Source organism: Rana temporaria, chromosome 8 (assembly GCF_905171775.1).
Source record: "Rana temporaria chromosome 8, aRanTem1.1, whole genome shotgun sequence".
Classification (NCBI taxonomy): domain Eukaryota; kingdom Metazoa; phylum Chordata; class Amphibia; order Anura; family Ranidae; genus Rana; species Rana temporaria.
The window spans coordinates 169,314,471-169,326,192 of NC_053496.1; the positions used below are offsets into that span (position 1 = coordinate 169,314,471).

Consider the following 11,722-nt stretch of genomic DNA (forward strand, 5'->3'; position numbering starts at 1 on the left):
CGGCGCTTCCTACGCTAGAGTGGGATACTTACGCTGCTTCTGTCGCCATAGCGCCATCTGCTGGCTCGATTTCAAATACAGCTTCCACTGCTGCGCCAGAGCCACCACTAGAGAGCGGCCGCTGTATATGAGATAGGGAAATGTCCTCAATGCAAGAGTGGCAGCCATTTTGTCGTAGAGCACCCACTTTCTGCCTTTATTGCACTTCGTCAGTTAATTTGACTAAAAAATAGCTAGTTTTGCATGAAATACACATACAGTCATCTCTCAGTATTAAGAAAAAGTAAAACTAAAATTATTTAAGCTGATATCTGTGAAAGGGAGAGGAGGAAGGGGGTCAGCTTCGCCGCCATTTTGTTGTAGTCCGGAGGAGGAGGAAGGGAGGAGTTCCAGGCTGGAGAGTGTGTTCCTAGTGAGGAGGAGGTAATAATGTCTGCTTATTATGGGAAGAAGAAGAGAGAAGGGGGTGCTGGCACTCTGTGTGGGCTGTATGGGGGGTGATCATGTGACCCTGTGAGTCAGATAAAGTGTTCTGTATGAGGAACACTAGTGGGGTTGTCACACCAGCCAGAAAGTACGTAAGTGTCTTTCCGGGTGAGTTTTGTTACAAATCCAGGTGAAAAAATACGTCCTTGTGGAGCGACTGACGCATTTCGCGTGTGAACCTGAGTGTGAAACGCATTAGTGCCACCGTAATCTCTCTTCCACCTAAATTATTAATGCGTTCTTTGGAAGTCCGGCTTATCTACTTTGTGCTGGTTTTTAGTTGGCCGAGGATGGGGCCGCCGTGTCGGCAACCCTTGGAGAGCTCCACCGTTTAGGCAGTGGCACCACCGGGTGGGTTTCCTTTCACAACATGGACATTGGACATGGAAGTTGGGCTCTGACTGCCGCAGGTTCACTTTATCGCTTTTCTTCACCATCCGTCGTTCCAATCAGATATCGGGAGCGCGTAAAGAAAGCTTTGTGTAAGCTCGGGTTAGAGCTTACACATGACTGACCCTGCCCATGTGACAGCGGGGGGCCAATAGCTTTTTATGGCACTTTTTGTTTACAAGTTTAACTGCTAGAAAATTACTTATAACCCCTAATAATGATATACATCAGGGCATGGAATCTAAAAAAGTAAGGCGCCTCGTCACGCTGAGCTAGCGCGCAGAAGCGAACGCATACGTGAGCAGCGCCCGCATATGAAAGCGGTGTTCAAACCACACATGTGAGGTATCACCGCGTTCGGTAGAGCGAGAGCAATAATTCTACGGAGATTTTAAAGGGTAAAAGTTTGTCGCCATTCCACGAGCGGACGCAATTTTGAAACGTGACATGTTGGGTATCAATTTACTCGGTGTAACATTATCTTTCACATTATAAAAAAATTGGGCTTACTCTACTGTTGTCTTATTTTTTTATGAAAAAAAGTATTTTTCCCTGAAAAAGGGCGCTTGTAAAACCGCTACGCAAATACGGTGTGACAGAAAGTATTGCAACGACCGCCATTTTATTCTCTAGGGTGTTAGAATAAAAAAAATATATATAATGTTTGGGGGTTCTAAGGGAAGGAGATGGGCGGGGCAATGAAAACAGACAGGGAAGCTCCATTAGCATTGCTGTTGTCTTGTCATACCAACGGCCAACACAAGAGGGCACCAGATTCCAGAAAGAAGCATAGGACCGCAGAAGGCCGCGGCATCAATTACCGGCCGGCGTGGCCCAACGTGATCACGTGGGGGGCGCACAGAGACAGGGTACCCCAGCTGTGCCGCCCCAGGTCACTAATTCTAGTCGCAATTGTGACCCGGCGCCCGGGGTTTGTCGAGCCCTGATATATATATATATAATAAAAAAAAAAAGAAAGACCCTAGGGAATAAAATGGCGATCATTGCAATTTTTTATGTCACACCGTATTTGCACAGCATTTTTTCAAACGCAATTTCTTTAAAAAAAATACACTTTAATAAATACAAAAAAAAAAAACAGAATATATACCACAATTGTTTTGTTAAAGCGGAGTTCCGGCCACAATTTCACTTTTTAAATATAAATACCCCTGTAATACACAAGCTTAATGTATTCTAGTAAAGTTAGTCTGTAAACTAAGGTGCGTTTTGTTAGGTTGTTACAGCATTTAGACACTTTATAAAATAGAAATTGACTGGGGCCATCTTAAGTGTGGGCATCATGAAGCCAGACTGTATGACTTCCTGGATTTCAGCCTTGCAAATCTCGCACATGCTCAGTGCTGCACAAGCAGTGTCAGATCAGGTTTCAGCACCTGTGCTGTCCAAGTCACATGATTCTTTGAGACTGGGGAGTGCACAGACTCCTGGAAAGTTACACCCACTACATTCCCAGGAGTCTGTGCGGTGTAGGTTAGGAAGCATTAAGCACCTATGTGCAGGAAGTGGGAAGATTAACTATTCTGCCTAGCAACAACACTTTGAAGGCATCTAAAAAAAATTTTTTTTTTCGTAAAGGACTAATGACATTTTTTTAAAACTACTGATGTAATGTTATATTTATGGGTGGAACTCCACTTTAAATGTGAAAGATGATGTTACGCTGAATAAATGGATACCCAACATGTCAAGTTGTAAAATCACACACGCTTGCGGAATGGCAACAATGTACGGTACTTGAAAGTCTCCATAGGCAACGCTTTAATTTTATTTATTTTTTTACGGTTACCAGGTTAGAGTTACAGATGAGGTCTAGAATTGTTGCTCTCGCTCTGACGATCGCGGCGATACATCACATGTGTAATTTAAACACTGTTTACATATGCGGGCGCCACTTCCGTATGCGTTTTCTTTGCCGCGCGAGCTCGCAGGGAAGGGGGCGCTTTAAATTTTTTTTTCTTATTTATTAGATTTCTTTTTACATTATTAAATTGTGTTTAAAAAAAAAAAAAGATCACTTTTATTGCTGTCACAAGGAATGTAAACATCCCTTGTGACAGTAATAGGAGGTGACAGGTACTCTTTATGGAGGGATCGGGGGTCTAAAAGACCCCAAATCCCTCCTTTACACTTCAAAGTATTCAGATCGCCAAAAATGGCGATCCTGAACACTGCATATTTTTTTTAATCCGGCGCCATTGGCAGCCGAGTAAACAGGAAGTGACGTTGTGACGTCGCTTCCGTATTTACAGTCAGAAATGTAAACATCCCTTGTAATAGAAATAAGGATGCCAGGTCCTATTTGTGGAGAGATCTGGGGTCAAAAATACCTTTACCTTTAAAAGCAAATGATTAAAAACAAAACATAACAAAAAAAAGGTTTACTTTCACCCTGGACCTCAAAGTAATGTCATGACGTTGCTCTGGTCCTTCAAGGGCATAGAGGTGGCCAAAGACGATCTACTCTTTGATTGCCTCTGTGACCACCCGGCAGCACCATCGGATAATTTCTCGGGCGAGCCGGCGGAATCGGTAAGCTATGGGGGGGGGGGGGGGGTTGGCTCATGAGCCGCTCAGAAATGTTTTAAGAGAAAGCCAGCTACAGGCTAAAATAAAAAAATTGGGTTTATGGCTGATGTCTTTAGCTATAATCCCGGTTAGGGCTGGGGAAAAAAATTATTTGAATCTAGAATCGAGTTGAGATGTCAAATCGATTCAGATTTTCAGCAAATCGTTTTTTTTTTTTTTCACCAGGACCGGCGCTGACACCATGCCGGCCCTGAGGAACTGCGGGCAGGAGTTTTTAGGCGAGGCCGCGGCTTCGGCCTAGTCCGCAAGGCCAGATGCCACGGACTAGGCCGAAGCCTCACCTAAAAACCCCTGCCCGCAGCTCCTCAGGACCGGAGCGCTGTCCATAAAAACAAAAACTTTTTCGAATGGTGAATCGATTTTTTTTTTTGAGAAAATCGCCCAGCTCCAATCCTGGAAAACCACTTCAAATCCGTGACGTATATACTTAAGCATAGTAATAACCAGCACTTGGGACTCTCCACTCTTACATACTCTCTCTTGATCTCCCTCTTCCCTTTTCTCTGTCACTCTTTCTCACTCAAAGACATGCAACTGTACAATATATTTTTCCTAGTTTTGAATATATGTATGTTTCTTGTTCTGATTCCAGAAAAGCCACCGGGGTCTAATTGAAGGCATACAGTGTTTACAAGGAAACACCTCCAAATAGATCACCTGACTGAGGATGGAGAAGGAGCGGAGTCACATGACTGAGAGGATACTAAACCTCACGTTGGAGATCATCTACCTTCTGACCGGACAGGTGAGGAGGATTCTGGGAGGTCACATGACATCATTCTTATCTCTATTAATAAAACACAGACCTGACCGGAGAGGTGAGGAGGATTCTGGGAGGTCACATGACATCACTCTTATCTCTATTAATAAAACACAGACCTGACCGGAGAGGTGAGGAGGATTCTGGGAGGTCACATGACATTACTCTTATCTCTATTAATAAAACACAGAGCTGACCGGAGAGGTGAGGAGTAGGGTTGAGCGAACCCGAACTGTAAAGTTCGGGTTCGGTACGGACTTTGGGTTTTTCCCGAACCCGAATAATTGAAAAAAGTTCGAGTCTGGGATCGGAGTTCGGGAAAAAAAAATGTGCCCCCTCTGACGTACCCTCTGCTACGTCTATGGGGAAGCCCAAGAAGAGGAAAGACCTTGGGCTTCGCCAGTGACGTAGCAGAGGGTACGTCAGAGGGGGCGGGGTAACGTGACGGGTGGCTCTGCCTCCTCTATATAAGAAATGTCACAGCTTCAGCCGCTCATTCGCTGGGCTGTGCCCAGCGGTGAGAGGAGGTCCGGGATGCTGCTGCGCTGGATAAATGGATGTTCTCATCGCCGGAGCGGAGATCACCCGACGCTGGATCTTCTCATCGCTGGAGATCACCCGCAGCCGTCGCAGGATCAGGACAAAGCAGGAAGCCGGGAACGAGTGGATTTCTCACCGCTGGATGTTTTTTTTTTTCTTAATAAAGGACTTTATTCTTTGGTGTCAGTGTGTTTTTTTACAAGACTTTACACTTCCTTCGTGAAATGGTAGAGGTACAGTGTACCCCATTACCATTTCACACAGGGGGGGGGTCAGGATCTGGGGGTCCCCTTTGTTAAAGGGGTCTTCCAGATTCTGATAAACCTCCCGCCCGCATACCCCCACAACCACCGGGCAAGGGTTGTGGGGATGAGACCCTTGTCCCCATCAACATGGGAACATCCTCCCCATGTTGAGGGCATGTGGCCTGGTGCGGTTCAGGAGAGAGGGGGGGCCGCACTCTGTCCCCCCCTCTTTTCTGCGGCCGGCCAGGTCAACGTGCTCGGATAACGGGTCTGGTTATGGATATTTAGGGGGAACCGCACGTCATTTTTGTTTTAAATTGACAGCGGGGTTCCCCTGAATATCCATACCAGACCTGAAGGGCCTGGTTATTGAATTTGCGGGGACCTCCGCGCATTTTTTTTTTAAAAGTCCGTGTCCCATTGACTACAATGGGGTTCGGGTTCGGGTTCCCGAACCCGAACTTTTTTTTTTTAAAGTTCGGGTTCGGACCCGAACCCGAACATCCAGGTGTCCGCTCAACTCTAGTGAGGAGGATTCTGGGAGGTCACATGACATCACTCTTATCTCTATTAATAAAACACAGAGCTGACCGGAGAGGTGAGGAGGATTCTGGGAGGTCACATGACATCACTCTTATCTCTATTAATAAAACACAGAGCTGACCGGAGAGGTGAGGAGGATTCTGGGAGGTCACATGACATCACTCTTATCTCTATTAATAAAACACAGACCTGACCAGAGAGGTGAGGAGGATTCTGGGAGGTCACATGACATCACTCTTATCTCTATTACCAAAGCCAAAATCTGCCTGAATCCAACAACGACTTTGTATCGGCATTTCATTTTAATGTGTTGTGAATGTTTTATCGAGCTTGCAATGAAGCGTAAAATGATATATTTGACTTCAATACAGAATTATATCGCTTTCAAGTTGTCCGATGGCTTGGTGGCCTCCAACGTGAGAAAGACCCAAAGTCCCTTTACAGATCCTCCATCTCACGCCCTGAGAACAAACAACAAGAAGGTCGAAGAAGTAACCAGCCAAATCATTGAACTTCTGAAAGGAGAGGTGAGCGGTGCCGGGAATTATGGGACGTAGTTCATAAAACCGAAGCAGAAACCACAGCATCAAAACCCATTGGGGGAGCTAACCTAAGAGAGACAATCAGAGCAAGCCGATATAGAACTCACCACAAGTGTCACAAGAGAGGAGACCTGACAGCAACCAATGGTTCAGGAATGGGTTGGACTCTCAACCGACTTTTGTAGTTGTAGCAGCTGCTTTGGGGAAGCTCAGTACATTTTATCTAGACTCTGGTGCCCCCCATAACATGATAAATTCCCTAATTTACCTAGTCAGGTGAGGGAGGTCCAAGAAGAGTGGGTTGGCTACAACTGGACACGTGAGTACAGGGATGTCTGTGCAAATTCGAATTTATCCAGATTTCGGTGCATCTAGTAGCTGTCGGTTACACCTAACTACTAGCAAAATGACGGCCAGGCGGTGGTTCAGTTATCCTGACTGGACGTCATAGGACGTCCAGCAAGATAACACCCGCTGCGCGCCCCCTCAGGTGCCCACACTGGAACACCAGGATGCCGCCCAGGACCACAAGGGAAGCACCTAACATGTGGAGGGCCAGGTAAGTTCCCCATGGCCATCCACATGTGCAAATGTATGCATAACATATGCCAATCAGTGCCCACAAATGGGCACTGACTGGCACCATTATAACACAAAGAAAATTTGTGATGCCCAGCAATGCCACCCACCAGTGTAATTAGTGCCACCCACTAGAGCTGCACGATTAATCGCAGAGAGAATCGGGATTCTCCACGCCCGCGATCTCCCCGCGGGATGACCCGCGATTCTTCTGTGTTTACCGCTGGTTCCACGTAACCAGCGTGGAACGCAAATGGCACCGATATCGGAAACTACGTCAGCAGCCTGCGCCGCTGGATAGATGCCTGGGCTTCTCTCACAGTTCTGTACAACTGTAGTGTGTATCCATGCGCCACCCAGTGGTTTCCGGCGGTACTGCTCCTGATGTATTAATATTTCTCACAGTTCTGTACAACTGTGTGTATTCATGCGCCACCCAATGGTTGCTTCTAATGTATTAATATTTCTCAGTTCTGTACAACTGTGTGTATCCATGCGCCACCCAATGGTTGCTGGCGGTACTGCTTCTGATGTATAAAAAGAGACCAGTGATATGTCTATAATGTTAAAGACCATATAACTCCTATGAAAAAAGCAGAATCAAAGTTTGATTCTGCTTTTTTCATAGGAGTTATATGATCTTTAACATTATAGACTTATCACTGGTCTGTTTTTTATATATTCATATTTTCAGGTAAATCACAGGTTTATTTATTTATTTGGGGGGGGTTTCTGGCATTCAGTTTTTGAGAATCGTGATCTTTAGTCTAAGCAAAAGAATTGTGATTCTCATTTTGACCAGAATCGTGCAGCTCTACCACCCAACAGTGTCCATCAGTGCCCTTCAGTGCCACCCATAAGTACCCATCAGTGCCGCCTATGAGTGCCCATCAGTGCCGCAATAAAATGGCAGTGACTGCAATACTTTTTGTCACACCGTATTTGCGCAGCGGTCTTACAAGTGCACTTTTTTTAATTAAAAAATAAGACAACAGTAGAGTTAGCCCAATTTTTTTTATATTGTGAAAGATAATATTACGCCGAGTAAAATGATACCCAACATGTCACGCTTCAAAGCGCTCGTCGGAATGGCGTCAAACATTTACCCTTAAAAATCTCCATAGGCGACGTTTAAAAAATTCTACCGGTAGCATTTTTTGAGTTACAGAGGAGGTCTAGGGATAGAATTATTGCTCTCGCTCTAACGATCGCGGCGATACCTCACATGTGTGGTTTGAACAACGTTTTCATATGCGGGCGCTACTCACGTATGCGTTCTGCGTGCAAGCTTGTCGGGAAGCTTTAAAACATTTTTTTTGTTTTCTTATTTATTTTACTTGATTTTATTAAAAATAAAAGTAAACATCCCATGTAATAGAAAAAAGCATGACAGGTCCTCTTAACTATGAGATCTGGGGTCAAAAAGACTAAAGACTAAAATGCAATAATAATAAAAAAAAAAAAAAAAAAAAGACAACAAAAAAATGTGCCTTTAAGAAGCATGGGCGGAAATGGCCCCTCTCCCGCCACTGATACTGGTGATCTTGCGGCGAATCCGCCACGGAGACCACCATTATCGCTTACAGGACCGGCCACTGAAAAGATGGATATCTCGGTTGTGGCAGCAGGTACCGTATTTATCGCGGTATAACGCGCTCCCGCGTATACCGCGCACCCCTAAAGTGGCCCCCAATCCTGTGGAAAAAACGTTTTTTTGTTTTTTTGTACTTACAGTTTTGGTGTCTTGCGCGGCGGCCTCGTCGGGTCCGGCGTCCTTCTGCGGCTTCAGGTGTCCTCTTCGGCGGGTCCGGCGTCCTCTTCGGCGGGTTCCGGCGTCCTTCTGCGGCGTCCTCGGCAACTGTCGCGCTGACGTCCTGTACGTACAGGACGTCAGTGCGAGAGGCGCCGAGACTGCCCGAAGATTCACGAGTGTACTGCGCTCGGTATATGCCGGCGCAGTATTCAAACTCGTGGCGGGAAAGCAGGTATCGGCGTGTATCGCGCATCCACGATTTTGCCCTGATTTTCAGGGCAAAATAGTGCGCGGTATACGCCGATAAATACGGTAAGTGGTGTGTAGACAACAATGGGAAACTAAGGGTAGAGGGCAAGTTGATGGCACTAGCACAACACACACAGGGTATGACTGAAACATCGATCGAAGGCTGACAGCTACAATCTAGAACTGAGCATAGATGAAGACGGTATCATTATGTCTTCAAGGTTCCTAAAGAGTACAAGGATGTCTCTGTCTCTTTATCCCTGGAAGAGGTGGAAGACATAGAAGAACAAAAGGATCCCAAGGACGTCATGATGGAGAAGCGGCCGCCCCTCACATCTCCGGGTAAGAGGAGACTTTCATTTCTTGTAAAGGAGAGAAGAGTATTGAGGATCCACCTAGATACACATCCTCTGATATAAAGACATAGAAACAATGGCCCAGATCCACAAAGAAATTACGCCGGCATATCTATTGATACGCCGCGTAATTTCTAAGATGCCCCGTCGTATCTTTGTTTTGTATCCACAAAACAAGATACGACCGAATGAGGGCTCGATCCGACTGGCGTATGTCTTAGTACGTCGTCGGATCTCAGGTGCATATTTACGCTGGCCGCTAGGTGGAGCTTCCGTCGATTTTCCGCGTCGAGTATGCAAATTAGCTAGATATGCCAATCCACAAACGTACGTCCGCCCGGCGCTTTTTTTTTACGTCGTTTACGTAAGGTTTTTTTCGGCGTAACGTTACCCCTGCTCTATGAGGCGTACGCAATGTTAAGTATGGACGTCGGGCCAGCGTAGAATTTTCCGTCGTGTACGTCGTTTGCGTAAAACGTTCGCGAATAGGGCTTTGCGTAAATTACGTTCACTTCGTCTAGGCATTGAGCGGGCGTAATTTAATTTGAAAATCCGACGTGATACTGAGCATGCGCCGTACGAAAAAAAGCGTCATTTACGTGGGGTCAAGCTTGTTTTACATAAAACACGCCCTCCTGTTCATCATTTGAATTCCGCCCTTACGCCGGGAGATTTACGCTACGCCGTCGTAACTCTAGAGGCAAGTGCTTTGTGAATACAGCACTTGCCTCTCAAAGTAGCGGCGGCGTAGCGTAACTACGATACGCTACGCCTGCCTAAAAATACGCGGCCCTACGGGGATCTAGCCCAATGTATTCAGTCAGTGTGTGTTTTCTACAGATGGATCCAGTAACAGGAACCCACCAGAGAGATGTCCCCGTCCTCTGTATTCCCGGGACTCCACACAGGAAGACAGCAAGATTCCAGAGGATGATCCGGTAGGTGAAATCCAAATCTGAATTCGAAACAATTCTATAACCACTTCCCTACCGTAGGACGTCATATGACGTCCTGCAATTTAGGGGGGGGATATCTGAATGATGGGTGCAGCTACAGGCATCATTCAGATATGCTTCTTTTCAGGGGGTGATTCTGCGCACCATAACAACAATCATAGCGGCAATTCCGCCGCTTGATTGTTCTTATACGCCATGGGAGGGGACGTCCCCCCCTCCCGCCGACATCCGGTGCTTCTCCGGGCTCTCCTGTGCCATCGTAGGCCAAGAGAATGAATCGTCCGCCGCCTGATGAGGACCATAGAGATTTCCGGTGACCAGATAGTCTCTGGTCATCTCTACGACCGTCGGAGGCCCGGGCGCGACGTTATGGTACCCGGAAGTAAACAAAGCCGCAATCGCGGCGGAAAGCATGAGATCAGTGATTTTTTTTTCCCGATCTCATGCTTTCCAGCCTGGAGGAGAGATGTGGGGTCTTATTGACCACCCCGCATCCCTCCATAAAGAGTCACAATATATTCCTATTACAAGAGATGTATACATTTCTTGTAATAGGAATGAAAGTGATCATAAATAAATAAAAAAAAAAAAGGTGTAAAAAAAATAAAAAATTAAGTGAAAAAAAAAAAGCATAATAAAAAAAAGGCATAATAAAAATAAAATAAAACGCCCCTGTTCCCAGTAGCTCGCACTCAGAAGCGAACGCGCACGCAAGTCCCGCCCACATATGTAAACGCCATTCAAACCACACATGTGAGGTATCGTCGCGTGCGTTAGAGCACCAGCAACAATTCCAGCACTAGACCTCCTCTGTAACTCTACACTGGTAACCTGTTAAAAAAAAAAAATTAAAGCGTCGCCTATGGAGATTTTTAAGTACCGAAGTTTGGCGCCATTCCATGACTGTTCGCAATTTTAAAGCGTGACATGTTAGGTATCTATTTACTCGGCGTAACATCATCTTTCACATTATACAAAATAAATGGGCTAACTTTACTGTTTTGTTATTTTTTAATTCTTGAAACCGTTTAAAAAAAAAAAAAAAGGCGTAAAAAATTATTGTGCAAATACCGTGCGAGATAAAAAGCAATGACCGCCACTTTATTCCCTAGGGTGTCTGCTAAAATATATATATATATATATATATATATATATATATAATGTTTGGGGGTTCTGAGCAATTTTTAGCAAAAAAATTATGATTTTTACATGAAGTAAGAAAAGTGCCAGAATAGGCCTGGTATGGAAGTGGTTAAGTATCAAGTGGGTCTTTTTAACACTCCGGCCCAGATCCACAAAGAAATTACGCCGGCGTATCTATGGATACGCCACTTAATTTCTAAGATGCCCCGTCGTATCTTTGTTTTGTATCCACAAAACAAGATACGACCGAATGAGGGCTCGATCCGACTGGCGTACGTCTTAGTACGCCGTCGGATATTAGGTGCATATTTACGCTGGCCGCTAGGTGGCGCTTCCGTCGATTTCCGCGTTGAGTATGCAAATTAGCTAGATACGCCAATCCAGAAACATACGTCCGCCCGGCGCTTTTTTTTACGTCGTTTACGTAAGGCTTTTTTCAGGGTAACGTTACCCCTGCTCTATGAGGCGTACGCAATGTTAAGTGTAAGTAAACCCACCTATCATTTTCAGCCAAGGAAGCTGCCATCTTGGCCTATGTTTAATCTTCAACTGCCATGGTGCTGCACATGT

General features: G+C 45.6%; 1 protein-coding gene across 2 annotated transcripts in view; it reads left to right on the forward strand.

The window, feature by feature from the left end:
• The first annotated feature begins 285 nt into the window (after positions 1-285).
• Positions 286-11,722, forward strand: part of LOC120909899 (zinc finger protein 547-like) — a 16,241-nt gene continuing 4,804 nt past the window's right edge. The window contains exons 1-5 of one of the 2 annotated variants that reach the window (XM_040321699.1): positions 286-423; positions 4,079-4,231; positions 5,946-6,101; positions 8,919-9,039; positions 9,894-9,991. In XM_040321699.1, coding sequence (XP_040177633.1) covers positions 4,154-4,231; positions 5,946-6,101; positions 8,919-9,039; positions 9,894-9,991 — 453 coding nt within the window. In that variant the 5' untranslated portion in view covers positions 286-423; positions 4,079-4,153. The remainder of the gene's footprint in view (positions 424-4,078; positions 4,232-5,945; positions 6,102-8,918; positions 9,040-9,893; positions 9,992-11,722) is intronic. The other variant, XM_040321698.1, reaches the window with a different exon arrangement.